This window comes from Oncorhynchus mykiss, chromosome 8 (assembly GCF_013265735.2).
Source record: "Oncorhynchus mykiss isolate Arlee chromosome 8, USDA_OmykA_1.1, whole genome shotgun sequence".
In the NCBI taxonomy this organism is placed as follows: domain Eukaryota; kingdom Metazoa; phylum Chordata; class Actinopteri; order Salmoniformes; family Salmonidae; genus Oncorhynchus; species Oncorhynchus mykiss.
In genome coordinates this window covers 12,331,032-12,348,693 of record NC_048572.1, presented here as the reverse complement: position 1 = coordinate 12,348,693, position 17,662 = coordinate 12,331,032, and the positions used below count along the sequence as shown (strand labels likewise).

The following is a 17,662-nucleotide window of genomic DNA, read 5'->3' as shown; positions in this document are numbered from 1 at the left end:
AAGTTAAGAATAGCCTGTCATTGCGGAAGTAGCTTCAGTGAAGAAAACCTTTTTTATTGAGATTTGAAAGATAATAATTTACTGTCGTGAGAAAACGAGTCACGTCATATAGTTAGAGATTACTACCCGTTTTACTGTGTCTATTGCTGGCTTTTTGAAAAGGAGTAAAATGTGTAATGGTTGTGTGCAGAAAGAGTACCCCGACAGGGTGAGTCTGGTTAAAAAATCGGACCAAAACTGAGAATCTAGTGTAAACATATTTGCAGTAGTAGTCACCTAGTAACCGTATATTACTCTGTATTTTATGATGACTGCTTGTATCAATTTTACGTTGAAGAGGATCTTTCTGTCAAACTGAATATGGAATCTAGCTTAGATAATTGTTTGTCAACTGTAAAATACCTTCATCTCTGGTTGTCAGGGGAACACATGTTTGGAGAATGGCTCCTACCTGATGAACTACCTGGGCTGTGCCAACTGTCACCAGAGGGACTTTGTGTTGATCAGCAACAAGGCCACAGAGGATGAGGATGGAGAGGAGATAGTCACCTATGATCGTGAGTCAATGTTGTTCCAGTGATGTTTCGGGTCAAACGTTTTTGCAACAGCAAACAAAACAAGCATTTCTAATTGGACAATTTCGGATAGTATCTCCCAGTTTCTTCTGTTTTGTGTCTAATGAACATGGTCCTGAGAAAGGTGTGTGTGTGCGTGGCTGTGCTGGAGATGTTTTTCATCTTACTAGTGGCCTTTCTTTACTACCTGGCAGATGTGTGTAAAAACTGTGACCACGTCGTAGCCAGGCATGAGTATACCTTCTCTGTGGTGGACGATTATCAGGTAAAGACTTCTCCTTTGAAGGTTAAATACTCACTGAATAACAGTGCAATAGTACCCTGTTCACGCTACTGAGCCAAGCCGAACCAAGGCAAGTTGTACTGTGCTAGCCTGGTTACACATCCACCAGAGTAATAATAGAGAATATATCCGAGCTAGCACAGTAAGGTTCAGGTCGGCACAATGGTGTGAAAAGGGCTGAAGACTTCCATACCATTATGTGAAAGAAACTATTTAAAAAATGTTGGTCCAAGGTGGGTGTCACAATGGTAAATACCTCATAACTGCATTGACTATTCTCTGTGATTTCTCTCCTGACGGTAACGTCATGGGCCTCTATCCACTCCAGGAGTACACAATGTTGTGCATGCTGTGTGGGAAGGCGGAGGACTCCATCAGTGTGCTGCCAGATGATCCCAGGCAAACCGCCCCTCTCTTCTAGAAGAGTACAATGACAGACTGAGATGACCAGATGTAAACAATCAAGAACTGCAAGCTCAACATGGACCAGAAGTCCCATGAAAGAGATGGACTATTAGCATTCTAGAAAATAGACCAGGTATTCTAGAACACATATCACTTCTCAAAGCCATATAGCCATGCATCTCTATATGGCTCTGCCCAGACATAACATTTCACTTATAGAACACAGAGCTTGTCTAAGATGGCAAGTCCTATATTCATCAAATTGAAGGAATAATACCAGTCTTCTTTAACATAGACTTTTCATCAGCATTAAGGGTAAGCAAAGACTACATAGTATAGTACATGCTACTCTTCATTGACCACAGATATATACTGTCCAATTTTGCTAGAATGAGATTTAGGGCCTAGTTCACTCAGTAACAACCCCAACCCCCACCCCATAAGCACTATTAGAGATTAATCTTGGCTTATCAGAGCGCAAGAAGAAGCTACTACCATATCACATATACCTAAGGATCTACATTAAGTTTATTGAAGGTTTGGGGGCTAAGGGTTGTTTCTGTATAGGGCCTATGTTGGGGGCTAGGGGTTGTTTCTGGACAGGGTCTAGGTTGGGGACTAGTGGTTGTTTCTGTATAGGGTCTAGGTTGGGGCTAGGGGTTGTTTCTGGACAGGGTCTAGGTTGGGGACTAGTGGTTGTTTCTGTATAGGGTCTAGGTTGGGGCTACGGGTTGTTTCTTGACAGGGTCTAGGTTGGGGCTACGGGTTGTTTCTGTATAGGGCCTAGGTTGGGGCTAAGGGTTGTTTCTTGACAGGGTCTAGGTTGGGGCTAAGGGTTGTTTCTTGACAGGGTCTAGGTTGGGGCTACGGGTTGTTTCTTGACAGGGTCTAGGTTGGGGACTAGTGGTTGTTTCTGTATAGGGTCTAGGTTGGGGCTACGGGTTGTTTCTTGACAGGGTCTAGGTTGGGGCTACGGGTTGTTTCTGTATAGGGCCTAGGTTGGGGCTAAGGGTTGTTTCTTGACAGGGTCTAGGTTGGGGCTAAGGGTTGTTTCTTGACAGGGTCTAGGTTGGGGCTAAGGGTTGTTTCTTGATAGGGTCTAGGTTGGGGCTAAGGGTTGTTTCTTGATAGGGTCTAGGTTGGGGCTAAGGGTTGTTTCTTGACAGGGCTTAGGTTAGGGTTATTTTTTTAGGGCTTGGAACCCTAGTTAGACTGCTGTTAAGGATAAATAACTGTTACAGATCACATGTCTGTTTAAATAGATGTGACAGTATTGTTTTTTAAATATAAATATTAAGTAAAACAAATGTTTGTATGTTGGGGGGGGGCAATGGAACTTGACACTGTACGCATTTGTTGGTTGCATCATAGCGTAATAAAGACAACGTGTAGGTAGTCTACTATTTTGAAAATCGATTCTTTCATATATACTTTACAGAAATATAAACGCAACATGTAAAGTGTTAGTCACATATTTCATGGGATGAAATAAAATATACCAGAAATATTCCATATGCACAAAAAGCTTTTCTCTCAAATTTTATTGCACACATTTGTTTACATCCCTATTAGTGAGCATTTCTCCTTTGCCAAAATAATCCATCCACCTGACAGTTGTGGCATATCAAGAAGTTGATTAAACAGCATGACCATTACACAGGTGCACCTTGTGCTGGTGACAATTAAAGGCCACTCTAAAATGTGCAGTTTTGTCACACAACACAATGCCACAGATGTCTCAAGCTGAGGGAGCGTGCAATTGGCATTCTGACTGCATGAATGTCCACCAGAGCTGTTGCCAGAGAATTGAATGTTAATTTCTCTACCATAAACTGCCTCCAATGTCATTTTAGAGAATTTGCCAGTATGTCCAAACAGCCTCACATACCACGTATAGCGTTGTGTGGGCGAGCGGTTTGCTGATGTCAACGTTGTGAACAGAGTTCCCCATGGTAGCAGTGGGGTTAAGGTATGGGCAGGCATAAGCTATGGAAATTGAACACAATTGCATTTTATTGATAGCAGTTTGAATGCAGAGAAACTGTGATGAGGTCATGAGGCCCATTGTCGTGCCATTCATCCATCATCACCTCATGTTGTAGCATGATAATGCACGGCTCAATGTCTCAAGGTACTGCACACAATTCCTGGAAGCTGAAAATGTCACAGTTCTTCCATGGCCTACATACTTACCAGACAAGTCACCCATTGAGCGTGTTCCATTTCCCACCAATATCCAGCAACTTTGCACAGCCATTGAAGAGTGAGACAACATTCAACAGGCCACAATCAACACCTGATCAACTCTGTGAGAATGAGATGTCACGTGGCATGAGACAAATGGTGCTCACATGTGAAGTCCATAGATTAGGGCCTAATGGATTTATTTCAACTGACTGATTTCCTTATATGAACTGTAACTCAGTAACATCTTTGAAATTGTGGCATGTTACCTTTATATTTTTGTTTCACTAAATGCCATATGTACACCCGATTTGATTTTCTGCAATCCTGAAATTATGATAAATTATTCTGCAGTGGGGAAATGAAAAATACTCTTATTTTGCTGGTCTGCATCATAAATATATTTGATCGGGACCAGTTTATTAAAAAATACAGATTTTTTTTAAAGCGGACACTGTACAAATGATTAAAAAAAATAATATATTTGCAATGATATCCATGCACTTTTTTACATTAATTCAGTATGAGTTGTAATTTTTCTTTACATTCCAACATTGTGACACCTCTGCATGACCGAAGAGATTTTCTCACAACAAAAGCATACAAATACATTGTAAATATGCCAGAGTGAGTGACACTTTAAAATAGCTCAAATTTCAATTTGTTTCATCTACTGTAGTGGTTTCTAAAGGGAAGGAGGAATGAAGTTTACATACCCTGGTCCTCACAAATGAAGGCTGATGTGTTGGTGCAATAAGAGGAAAACGTAGTTTGATTGAACAGCATTAAAGTGCTCTCTATACTAGGGTAAAATGGTCCATATATACACACTAGGAGACCTCCTTTCCATTCCTCAAATATGATACAATACAGATATTTTTGGTCTCATTGCATACACACATACATAGTGTTAAGAGCACAGGACTAGGGTCGGGGAGAGAAGAGTTGGCATTCAAGGTTTTTTAGGAAACCTTTTCTTCGTTTCGACTGCAGAATCGAGCTACATTTGTCAAGTACTTTCAGTTCGAGACGCATCCAACAAATAAATAGACACATTCTATCATACATTTTACATTACATACAGTACATTCCCTGGAGTACAGTAGTAGATAATAGATATTTACACATGCTATCAAAGACCAGATACAGTATATTCTCTGTACATTCATTATTAAAGTCTTAGTCATCATTGCCGCCTGGGTCGCGTGCAGTGGGGAGAAAACGTTTTGAAACGGAGAGGTACATCCTGAACGTGTATTAACCGGAGCAAAACGTTTTACTACAGTGTGCCCTTCTGAACAGCAGGTTGTCATTTATTGGGATGACTCATGTACTGGAGACAGCTCTGCAGGTTGGTCACTAGCTGACACAGCCACAAAGTACAAAAATATAATTAACCCTATATAACTAACCCTATGAAGATCTAATTGTTACGATATATAGCCAATTTTTGACTTTGCAGCCGGCCTATCTAGTGGAAATCGCTGAGCTCTGCCTCCAGGACAACATTCATCCTCCTTCTGCACAACAACCTGTTGCCAATTCTGTCCACTTATCGGCTCACTTTGCCACTGCCTTTGCCCTCGTGGCTGGAGACCCTTCCTCGGGCACCGGGCCCTGCACCCCATGGTATTCCCTGCTGCCCGCTGAGCCTGTCCTGGGGGTACCGTGGAGGGGGAGGGGACCCCGAGAAGCTGGACGGAGAGCAGCTGCGCTCCACGAAGACCCCACCCCCCTCGCGGTGCTCGTGACGGGAGGGGGAGGAGCTGAGTGAGCGCTGCAGCAAGGAGGAGGAGCTACGGGGGCGCGGCGGTGGACTGAAGAGTGCACCGCCGCGGTCCTTCATCAGTTGGGTCAGGCTGGCCAGGAAGTCAGCATCGCTGGTGCTGCTGGCGCGCACCCGGAACCGCCGGTGCCTACTGGAGCAGAGAACAGAATAAAAAATAAAAAACTGCAACCCTTACTATTACAGCCTACCAAGGTTGCGTTTGGCAATGTTGTGGAACTTTCAGACACGGCTATGTAATGTAGAGCAGACAGAATGAAAAATAAGAGGCTGTCCAATGAGAAATTTGCCAGCGGAATTCATCACATTTCTATATGCAACGTGCCATAACGCTTGCCCTACTGAATGTTGCCCAGTGCTGTGACATCATGCCATGTTTTTTATACCTGTTGTCTACAGCCGGGCGGGTGGGCGGTTTCCCGGGAGGCGGGCGAGGCAGGAACCTGCCGGAGGAGGAGAGCTGCTGATGCTGCTCGGGCCCCAGAAGAGGGGAGTTAACGGGACGCGGGATCTTACTCCTGCTGCCCGAGGAGGAGAGCGAGAGGGAGAGGGGGTCACGGTCCTCCCCAAGCCAGTCGGAGCGTGAGCCGCGGTCCGAGCAGGACAGGAGACGCTCTCGGACACCACAGGGTAGCAGGTTGTCGCAGGAGAGGGATGGTGAGGGCGAGTGGGAGGGCGAGCCGGGCACAGGGCTGCTCCAGCGGTGACGGCGATCCGTGGTGAGGGGGGTGGGGGAATCCGGGGCGGTAGTTGGGTCTCGTACAGGGATGCGGCTCAGTCTGGACAAGGAGGGGGATTCCCTTTGCAGGAGGACCGGAGGGGGTGAGGAGGAGACAGTGACGGCATTCTCTGCGGTGCCTCTAGCTTTCTCAACCTGGGGGCGCTGGTTGGGTTCAGAGGAACGGTCGGGGAGGCCAGAGTCGCTCTCTGGGTCTTTATCGTTGGTGAGGTGGGCTGGGATGAGGCTTGGCACAGGGCTGGGGGCTGACTGGACCGTCTCACCAACCTTGCCCTCTTGGGGGTCGGTGGGTCTGGTGAACGGGGCCTCTAACGGTATGGCTTCACTCTTCTCTGTCACGGGGGACTGCGGTACGGGGTTGGGAGACTGTAAATAGAGACAGAAGGCAGAGATGATTGGGAGACGGGTTTGAGGAGGCACAAGTAGAGCAAAGTACAGATTTCTCTGTGTATCTGGTGTGTGTGTACAGTTCTTAGAATTCAAAAAAGAACCTGCAGTAAAGTAAAAAACATTTCCTTCAAAGTGGATGTAAATGCACCGTCAGGGCCATTTCTAAGAAATGCTGCACCAAAACATTTAGAAAAAGTAACATTTGAATTCCCAGAATAGATCTGTACGTATGCATGGAGTATCTGTGTGAGCATTTCTTCTGCCAAACCTTCACTCACCTGCTCCATCTGAGCTCGGCCCAAGTGGCCTAGCATCCCAGGCAGCCTCTTGCCGCCCAGTAACCAGGTACAGGGCAGGGCCATGTGGGACTGGACGGGACTGATTGGGCCTGAGGGAGGCTGTTGGTCCTGGGCCTCTGCTTGGGTCCCTGGTTTATCCCCATCCAGAGCGTCGTCTCCTGGAGGCTTGGCTGCCCCCAAGGCCCCGCTGCCTCCCCCCTGTTCCAGCTCCAGCATCACCCACTCCTGGGAGTCTCCCTCCTGGGGTACAGTGCTAAGGTTGAGGGCCACAAAGCCTCCACTGCTGGCCCCAGCCCCCTCCTCCTGGTCGGGGGTCCCTGTCGCCTGGTCATCATCGCAGGGGGTGTCAACCTGCTCCCCTTGCCCACCGCCGTTCTCTGGGATGGTCTTCTCTCGCTCCTGAGGACGCTGCTTCCCCAGACTGGAAATATAGAAGACATTTGGGAATTGACATTTGCGTAATCGTTCAATTCATCTTTAAAGTTGACTAATGGAAATTAGATCTGCCTAACTTGACAATGAACAGTCCAACAAAATAGAGCTTGGCTGAAACAAAAACCTGAATACAGAAGGGAGTCTTAAGGACTGTTCATTTGTTATAACAAATCACTCTGCCTTGTGCCTGCCTCGTCCTAGTGCAGTGGTTCTCAAACCTGTCGTTGGGGACCCTCAACAGTTCCATGTATTTGATCTCTTCCAGAGCTAGAACACTGATTTTACTTTTCAACTAATCATCAAGCCCTTGACTGGTGAATCAGGTGTGGTAGTTCAGGGTTAAAACCATACTGTGAAATGTCTAGCGGTCCCCAAGAGGTGGTTTGAGAAGCACTGTCCTAGTGCATATTGTAGCACAATATAAACAATTCAACTACTGTAGCACAATATAAACGATTCAACTACTGTAGCACAATATAAACGATTCAACTACTGTAGCACAATATAAACGATTCAACTACTATAGCACAATATAAACGATTCAACTACTGTAGCACAATATAAACGATTCAACTACTGTAGCACAATATAAACGATTCAACTACTGTAGCACAATATAAACAATTCAACTACTGTAGCACAATAAACAATTCAACTACTGTAGCACAATATAAACAATTCAACTACTGTAGCACAATATAAACGATTCAACTACTGTAGCACAATATAAACAATTCAACTACTGTAGCACAATATAAACAATTCAACTACTGTAGCACAATATAAACGATTCAACTACTGTAGCACAATATAAACAATTCAACTACTGTAGCACAATATAAACGATTCAACTACTGTAGCACAATATAAACAATTCAACTACTGTAGCACAATATAAACAATTCAACTACTGTAGCACAATATAAACGATTCAACTACTGTAGCACAATATAAACAATTCAACTACTGTAGCACAATATAAACAATTCAACTACTGTAGCACAATATAAACGATTCAACTACTGTAGCACAATATAAACGATTCAACTACTGTAGCACAATATAAACAATTCAACTACTGTAGCACAATATAAACGATTCAACTACTGTAGCACAATATAAACGATTCAACTACTGTAGCACAATATAAACGATTCAACTACTGTAGCACAATATAAACAATTCAACTACTGTAGCACAATATAAACGATTCAACTACTGTAGCACAATATAAACAAGTCAACTACTGTAGCACAATATAAACGATTCAACTACTGTAGCACAATATAAACAATTCAACTACTGTAGCACAATATAAACAAGTCAACTACTGTAGCACAATATAAACAAGTCAACTACTGTAGCACAATATAAACAATTCAACTACTGTAGCACAATATAAACAATTCAACTACTGTAGCACAATATAAACAAGTCAACTACTGTAGCACAATGGTAAAAGGAACTGACTAGGCCTCGAGGAAGCGTTCAATGGTGGGCTTGGGTTCGGGGGCCAGTCTCTTCTCAAAGGCCAGGCTCTGGCTGTGTCTCATTCTCCGGAGCAGGGGGGCTGCCCGGTCTAGGAACATGGTCTCTGAGCGCACCCGTCTGGGAGAGCTCTGGACGGAACCTGTGTTGGGGCTCTGGTTACCCCCCTGGTTCTGGCTGTGCTCGTCCTCACTCACCACCTGGAGAAAGGGTAGGAATGTGTCACAAAAAAGGTGTTGGGAGTAGGAAATACTATTTTAAAGGTAGATTCCACGATATGAAGTTAACAAAGCCAGGTGACTTCCTACACACACACACAAAGAGAGGATGAGGTAAGAGGCTAATCTCATTCAGCCCCTTGCTTCTCCCTTAGTAATATATTTGATTGCTGTTGCTGTCTATGCTCAGGTCATATCGTCACATAATTGCGTCTCAGTGGTGTTCTGCACATTGTTAATGTAGCTGGACTAAGAACAGTAGAGTAGCTTGAAAAATGCTGCTGGTGACGTAGACAAGGTTAGCTGAACTGCAGCAGTTAAAGGAAACTAACAGGGGTGTTTCTTTCATAGCATGTGTTCCTCTGTCTCAAACCCTGTATTTATTTTTATGGTCAATACATTTTAAAAGTGTGTGTGTTCCAATCCGGACCTTCCTGATGAGTGTTTTTTGTTGTTTCAGGGCTGCGGTGTGTTTTCGGTTGCGATTGCGGTCCATCTCCTCCCACACGTCGGCACCCTGGGCAGCACGTTGGTGCTGGGCCGGGATGGGGGGACAGTTGTCGGCGTCGCTTAGGCGCTCGCCCTGCAGTACGTCCTCAGTGTTCTCCCTCTGCAGCTCGCCGGGGAGCACCGAGGCGTTGGCCATGCTGGGGGAAGAGAGAGAGAAGGACAAAGGGAGAACGAGAAAGATAAGAGAGAGTAAGAGACAGCAGAGAGAGCGAGGCAGGGGGGAGTGAATGAGAAAAGGAGAGAGATGAGATAGAGGAAAAAGAGGTGGAAGGTCATTCAGCTGCTACTTCTCAGAGCACAAATTAGGACTGTGGTTTCCATGGGGATCTCTGACTGACTATGAAGGTTTCCCCTTCCCCCTGAAAAGCTTGGAGTGTAAAAACAACCTATGGGTTGACTGGCATGAGTCGGACACAAGTTGGATCCCGTCAATTTGAAGGAAGATATTATAGTCCAATCAGCAAATGCTGACCAATGAGGCATTAATTACAAGCATTCACACAAATATTCTGCATCCCACCAATCAACAAGAAGCCAGACAAAGTACATTTCTGAATCTTAGAATAGAACAGTTACTACTTTGGATCTGAGTTGCAAAATTTCGTGAACTTTCCCAAAATGACCAGGTTTTCCAGAAATCCAGGTTGAAAGATTCCTGGAATGGGGATGGAATAAGCAGGAATTTTGATTAAGTTACCCAACTTTTGCAACCCTACTTCTGATACCACACAGTTCTACCTTTCCCCTACTTTTTTAAACAATTAGTCCACCATTATTTCAGTTCTTACCCCATGTAAGCTGGTGTGAGGCGGGTGAATTGCTGAGCGGTGGTGGCCGAAGCGGTGATGGTTAGCATATCCTCCGAGTCGCACCTCTCCCAGTCATACGGGTCGTTCTCCAACACACTTTGACTCTTCATGGCATTCTCAAACACTGATATTAGTAGCTGGAACAGAACAACCCAAACCATTGATATTTAGCATTACAAGACAACAGGAAGATAATCTATTGTCGGCAGACAGAGGCACAGGGGTTGGGGTCTTTTCCATCCAAATTCAGTCAAATTAGGAAGTAAATAAAAATTCAAATTCCAGTTTGAGAAAGATTGGAATTTCAGTTTATTTACTGGATATTTATGAGGTAACGAGCATATATGGAAAGCTATAGACCTGATAGTCAGGCTTAGTGTAGTAGTCCAAGGTCAGGATATGATCCAGGAAGACGCTGAACTCTGAAGGGAGATGTTTGAGCATTAGGTGATGGTCGTAGGCCTCCTTCAGGTTCCCCACCTGTTCCTGTGAGTAGAGAGAAAAGAACATGAACACACATGCACGTACACATACACATGCACACACACACACACTTACTTTGTCTTTGACCTTCCTCCATGGTAGCTGGCCCACCATGAACTCCACCAGCATGTAGAAGAGAGACCAGAGGTCGTCATGGCGACCCATCTCCTGCAGACCCCAGACACACACATCATGTGTGAGCAAGGTGAGAACAGTCATACAGCTGTATATATATACACACAGTACCAGTCAAAAGTTAGGACACACCTACTCATTCCTACCTGGTTAATTAAAGGTTAAATAAAAAATAAAATAAAAAAATCCTGGGTTTTTCTTTATTTTTACTATTTTCTACATTGTAGAATAATAGTGAAGACGTCAAAACTATGAAATTACACATATGGAATCATGTGGTGACCAAAAAAGTGTTAAACAAATCAAAATATATTTTATATTTCAGATTCTTCAAAGTTGCCTTGATGACAGCTTTGCACACTTGTAGCATTCTCTCAACCAGCTTCACGAGGAATGTTTTTCCAACAGTCTTGTTGGCTGCTTTTCGTTCACTCTGCGGTCCAACTCATCCCAAACCATTTCAATTGGGTTGAGGTCAAGAGATTGTGAAGGCCAGGTCATCTGATGCAGCATTCCATCACTCTCCTTCTTGGTCAAATAGCCCTTACACAGCCTGGAGGTGGGTTTTGGGTCATTGTCCTGTTGAAATACAAATTATAGTCCCACTAAGCGCAAACCGGATGGGATGGCGTATCGCTGCAGAATGTTGTGGTAGCCATGCTGGTTAAGTATGCCTTGAATTCTAAATACATCACTGACAGTGTCACCAGCAAAGCACCCCCACACCACCTCCTCCAAGCTTCAAGGTGGGAACTACACATGCAGAGATCATCTGTTCACCTACTCTGCGTCTCACAAAGACAAACCAGTTGGAACCAAAAATCTCAAATTTGGACTCATCAGACTAAAGGACAGATTTCCACTGGTCTAATGTCCTTTGCTCATGTTTCTTGGCCAAAGCAAGTCTCTTCTTCTTATTGTTGTCCTTTAGTAGTTGTTTCTTTGCAGAAATTCGACCATGAAGGCCTGATTCACGCAATCTCCTCTGAACAGTTGATGTGTCTGTTTCTTGAACTCTGTGAAGCACTTATTTGGGCTGCAATTTCCGAGGCTGGTAACTCTAATGAACTTATCCTCTGCAGCAGAGGTAACTCTGGCTGTCCTCACAAGAGCCAGTTTCATCATAGCGCTTGATGGTTTTTGCAACTGCACTTGAAGAAACTTTAAACATTTTTGAAATGTTCATGTCTTAAAGTAATGATGGACTGTCATTTCTCTTTGCTTATTTAAGCTGTTCCTGCCATAATATGGACTTGGTCTTTTACCAAATATCTTCTGTATACCACCCCTACGTTGTCACAACACAACTGATTGGCTCAAACACATTAAGGAAAGAAATTCCCCAAATTAACTTTTAACAAGGCACACCTGTTAATTGAAATGCATTCCAGGTGACTACCTCATGAAGCTGGTTGAGAGAATGCCAAGAGTGTAAAAAGCTGTCATCAAGGTGGCTACATTGAAGAATCTCAAATATAAAATATATTTTGATTGTTTAACACTTTTTTGGTTACTACATGATTCCATATATGTTATTTAATAGTTGTGATGTCTTCACTATTATTCTACAATGTAGAAAATAGTACAAATGAAGAAAACCCCTGGAATGAGTAGGTGTGTCCAAACTTTTTACTGGTACTCTGTGTGTGTGTGTGTGTGTGTGTGTGTGTGTGTGTGTGTATATATATATATATATGGTTGACCCCAAGTAAAGGAGAGGGGGAGAGACTCACCTTATTCTTGTGTGCATTGACTGAGGCATAGCGCACAGTTCCTCTGAACCCTGCCACGGGACGGGGCTGAGAGAAAGAGAAGAGCGAGAGAGAAAGAGAGAGAGATAAGAAATTAGATTCAAGCTGGAGTATTTACATTAGCATACTACTTAGAATGCATCCCCAATACATTGCTTCATTATAAGTGGACATTGGACTGTAGCCAGAGAATTGCACAAATGAAACTGGGACCTAATACATAAACACACACACACACACGCACGCTGCAGGCAGGCACGCACACACACAGGGAGGAATACTTACAGGGCGCACTTCCTGACAAGAGTTGGTGAATTGCCGGGCCAGACCAAAGTCAAGCATGTAGCAGCATCGGCACGTGCTGGCCAGGCGCCCCATGGCAAAGTTTGACTGGAGCGGTAAAACACACAGGTAACATCAGTCAGTGCTACTCAGTCTCGTCCTTAACATTAATCTGATTGAACAGGCAATTATCTCAAGGTAAACCCGGTAACACTTTTCTGCAGAGCCTGGTATAAAATAAGTACCATGTACTATTATTGTCTCATTAAATGTTCCTTCTTAATAAAAATGTCTGGGATTTAGTCAGGATCATTACGAGATGACCAGGAGACATTATAAGGGGGTCATACATGCTTATGACAAGTTGTGCAATACATTATTACTGGATAATAATGCGATATACCTGCATTAATGATTTAAGTTAAGGTGTTACTAGGAAATCCTTTATGCTCTCATTTGGTTCCCTCACTCCTGATGCATCACCCCCCATTGTTCCCTCGTCGTGACCCCATGACCTCTCACCGGTTTGATGTCCCGATGCAGGAAGCCCACAGAGTGGATGCTCTCGATGGCTTCCAGCATCTGCCTGCCCAGCCTCAGAGTGGTGGAGATGGTGAAGGTGCCACGAGACATAGTTCTGCGCAGGTCTGCCAGATTCCTCCCCTATAGGACACAGAAAAGCAATGTTTGTGGGATGGAGTATGGGACATTGTCATGGTCACCCAAGGCTGAGCTACTCAATCATGCATTTACACACATTTTTAAATACGTTATTTGAATCCACAAATAACATTACAATCAAAATGTTTCAAATATTCCAATGCGCGGACACGCTGCACAGCCTACCTGAAGCTCCATCACCACATAGTTGAAGCGGTCATTACGACCACAGCCCACAAAGCGACACACGTGATCTTTCCCTGAAACAGAGAAACATAAATGTAGCTTACATGTCCTAAGGCACACCAGGTATGTACCGTATCTGGCTAAATGATTCATCTAAATATGCAATCAATATTTTCCATAAAGGTTTGATGCAGGTTTTTAAGTGAATTTCCTAGTTATGGACATTTCGGTGTTTTACTAACGATGTCCATTTTAGACGTATTCCTCTCTCTCACCCTGGAGCTTCTTTAGCACAGCCACTTCCATCTTCAGCACCTGTTTGGGCTGCTGTGCAGACTCCACCTTCAGGGCCACGTTGACCTGGCTCAGTTGATCCAGTACCTCGTAGATCTCCCCGAAGCCTCCCCCGCCAATCTTCTTCACCTGCAAATGGAATGGAGGAGAAGGTAGAATTCAGGTAGTAAAGAAAGAAGAGAGGTGGTGAGAGGAGAGAAAGCGACAATGAAAATCTAAGTGTCCTGTGTGAAAAGTTACGTACTGTACCTAGGTGGAAAACAATGGTACACACACCAGCAGTCCATATCCTACGTTGAACATGATATTCTAAAGAAATGTTGAATTAATGAACACTTACGTAACACATTATAGAAAGCCGCCTTGAAAATACAGTGCCTTGCGAAAGTATTCGGCCCCCTTGAACTTTGCGACCTTTTGCCACATTTCAGGCTTCAAACATAAAGATATAAAACTGTATTTTTTTGTGAAGAATCAACAACAAGTGGGACACAATCATGAAGTTGAACGGCATTTATTGGATATTTCAAACTTTTTTAACAAATCAAAAAAAAATAATTGGGCGTGCAAAATTATTCAGACCCTTTACTTTCAGTGCAGCAAACTCTCTCCAGAAGTTCAGTGAGGATCTCTGAATGATCCAATGTTGATCTAAATGACTAATGATGATAAATACAATCCACCTGCCTGTGTGTAATCAAGCCTCCGTATAAATGCACCTGCACTGTGATAGTCTCAGAGGTCCGTTAAAAGCGCAGAGAGCATCATGAAGAACAAGGAACACACCAGGCAGGTCCGAGATACTGTTGTGAAGAAGTTTAAAGCCGGATTTGGATACAAAAATATTTCCCAAGCTTTAAACATCCCAAGGAGCACTGTGCAAGCGATAATATAAGTATCAGACCACTGCAAATCTACCAAGACCTGGCTGTCCCTCTAAACTTTCAGCTCATACAAGGAGAAGACTGATCAGAGATGCAGCCAAGAGGCCCATGATCACTCTGGATGAACTGCAGAGATCTACAGCTGAGGTGGGAGACTCTGTCCATAGGACAACAATCAGTCGTATATTGCACAAATCTGGCCTTTATGGAAGAGTGGCAAGAAGAAAGCTATTTCTTAAAGATATCCATAAAAAGTGTCGTTTAAAGTTTGCCACAAGCCACCTGGGAGACACACCAAACATGTGGAAGAAGGTGCTCTGGTCAGATGAAACCAAAATTGAACTTTTTGGCAACAATGCAAAACATTATGTTTGGCGTAAAAGCAACACAGCTCATCACCCTGAACACACCATCCCCACTGTCAAACATGGTGGTGGCAGCAACATAGTTTGGGCCTGCTTTTCTTCAGCAGGGACAGGGAAGATGGTTAAAATTGATGGGAAGATGGATGGAGCCAAATACAGGACCATTCTGGAAGAAAACCTGATGGAGTCTGCAAAAGACCTGAGACTGGGACTGAGATTTGTCTTCCAACAAGACAATGATCCAAAACATAAAGCAAAATCTACAATGGAATGGTTCAAAAATAAACATATCCAGGTGTTAGAATGGCCAAGTCAAAGTCCAGACCTGAATCCAATCGAGAATCTGTGGAAAGAACTGAAAACTGCTGTTCACAAATGCTCTCCATCCAACCTCACTGAGCTCGAGCTGTTTTGCAAGGAGGAATGGGAAAAAATGTCAGTCTCTCGATGTGCAAAACTGATAGAGACATACCCCAAGCGACTTACAGCTGTAATCGCAGCAAAAGGTGGCGCTACAAAGTATTAACTTAAGGGGGCTGAATAATTTTGCACGCCCAATTTTTCAGTTTTTGATTTGTTAAAAAAGTTTGAAATATCCAATAAATGTCGTTCCACTTCATGATTGTGTCCCACTTGTTGTTGATTCTTCACAAAAAAATACAGTTTTATATCTTTATGTTTGAAGCCTGAAATGTGGCAAAAGGTCGCAAAGTTCAAGGGGGCCGAATACTTTCGCAAGGCACTGTATCTCTGCTGCAGTCTGGCTATGAGAAAGGGCGCAGCAACAAAACAGATTTGACGCAAGCTAGCTGTGCCCTTTCTGCAGCCGGAAGTATTTATAGTCACTCACCACTCTCCATCTCTCCCGGACCAGGTCTGTCACTGACAGGATGTCTGCCGCCTGCTCTACAACGCAACTCATCTCGAGTGCTCCCAACGAAGGTCTGAACCTGGCATTAGTGTCACTGGCTTCTTACTGCAGTAAGGGAGAAAGGACAGAGAATGAGATGTTTAATCTGACAAAACATGCAAAAGTATTGGAGACCTTGGCTACCTCCATCTACATGTGTCCTCAGTGAGATGTCATAATTTGCGTGCTGTCACTGTCATTCACCAATAAACTAATGTAAAGGACGTATTGAAAGATTTTAATCTATTTGTTTATACCCACAGCTATAACAATTATTATTGTTTATATCAAACTGGATAATCACTGAAAATATGAATAGCCCAATCCGCAGAATCTACAACCTCTATTGCACGCTAGCTACTTTTTTTTGTCAAGTCCTTTACTGCACTAGGTGGTTTTAAGAATGGTAATGCATGAGTATTACACACTGACAGAATGACATTAGAGCTGCTTGTTCACAACTTCCCTTAACCCTCTTTGATGCTTCAGTTAGCCAACAGACATAGCTAGCTAGCAATTTACCAAACCAACATATCAATCCTATTCCAGCATACTCAGCACATTTAGACAAACTCTGTCAATAAGAATTTGATTTGATATTATCGGCCAAGCTGGTTGGATCGCTAGCTAACGTTAGGTCTAATGTCTTGCAGTAGAGGGAGAAATTGTACAGTTAACTGGCATTGATACAATTTGCTAGCCTGCACCAGGACGACCTTACCTTGCTTCGCTTAACAATAAAGCGCCACCCTCTGGCTCTGCATCCACTGCCTGGCAGCGTTAGCTAGTTATCAACAAACCAATGCTAGCGAAGCTATCTTTCTAGATAACTAACGTTAGCTAGTTACAGTACATACCTAACTATCCGACATGTACCAGCTAGTTAGTTGGTACAAGCAAATGTTTTTTTCTTATCTCTTTCTTGTCTCTTAGCTACCTAGCAAAATAGCTAGCATGCTATTTAACGTTAGCTAGCCTAGCTAGCAAGGCAGATGCACATGCGGCAGTTTCATCCTAACTTATTACATCCAAACCTACCTTGTTTGATTGCACCATTTCCAAACATGTAGCTACTATTTAAAATGCAGGCAGTTAACTGACATATCCACATATCCATTGCTGTGAGTCCTGCTTTCAACTCTTAAAACATGTTATTGTGCACATAACGGAATGGCTAGAAGGTTTCTCCTCCGCTCATTCACCCAACAGCATCGGTTACGTCACGGGCAAGCGCTCCCCCTTACATTGATCATCCCTCTGCATCTTTGCAGAGTTCTCTCTGTTTATCTCCGCTGCCGGGGTAGGAAGACGGAATATAGATGTCACTGTCACAGCATTATCAGAACCAACAGTGTTTCCTGGCACATGCGGAGAATGTGATGAGATTGTGAGAGTACAGTATTATGCGCAAAAAAAAGTGGCACCCTCAGGACAGCAACGCAGAGTCAATGCAGAGTCAGTGCAGTACTGCATTGACACCTGAATATTATTGACAATGACAGGGTACTGGCATTGAACAAATTGCAGTTCAGACAGCCAATTAAATCAATGCTAGTTGTGCAATAAAATGCTACAATAGATATCTTTGGAA

General features: G+C 43.7%; 2 protein-coding genes across 4 annotated transcripts; one reads left to right on the top strand and one right to left on the bottom strand.

The window, feature by feature from the left end:
* Positions 1–5: 5 nt before the first annotated feature.
* Positions 6–2,787, top strand: churc1 (churchill domain containing 1). Its single transcript, XM_036984786.1, has 4 exons — positions 6–208; positions 422–557; positions 770–840; positions 1,187–2,787. The coding sequence occupies exons 1-4, from the start codon at positions 170–172 to the stop codon at positions 1,277–1,279; spliced, it is 339 nt and encodes a 112-aa protein (XP_036840681.1). The 5' UTR covers positions 6–169; the 3' UTR covers positions 1,280–2,787.
* A 1,059-nt stretch (positions 2,788–3,846) lies between these two features.
* On the bottom strand, positions 3,847–17,499 carry LOC110529396 (tau-tubulin kinase 2). Of its 3 annotated transcripts, none has more exons than XM_021611553.2 (15): positions 17,316–17,499; positions 16,012–16,137; positions 13,894–14,041; positions 13,619–13,692; positions 13,295–13,435; positions 12,776–12,880; positions 12,473–12,538; positions 10,680–10,772; positions 10,482–10,607; positions 10,101–10,258; positions 9,233–9,449; positions 8,567–8,784; positions 6,641–7,082; positions 5,620–6,338; positions 3,847–5,366 (listed from the first exon to the last, which is right to left on the bottom strand). In XM_021611553.2, exons 2-15 carry the CDS (start codon positions 16,081–16,083, stop codon positions 5,000–5,002), a joined length of 2,946 nt encoding a protein of 981 aa, XP_021467228.2. In that variant the 5' UTR covers positions 16,084–16,137; positions 17,316–17,499; the 3' UTR covers positions 3,847–4,999. The 3 variants fall into 3 exon arrangements, with proteins under 3 accessions (XP_021467228.2, XP_021467227.2, XP_021467230.2); XM_021611552.2 differs by lacking the exon at positions 17,316–17,499 and adding an exon at positions 17,110–17,306; XM_021611555.2 differs by lacking the exon at positions 17,316–17,499 and adding an exon at positions 17,110–17,306 and having other exon boundaries at positions 3,847–5,363.
* Between the last annotated feature and the right edge of the window lie 163 nt (positions 17,500–17,662).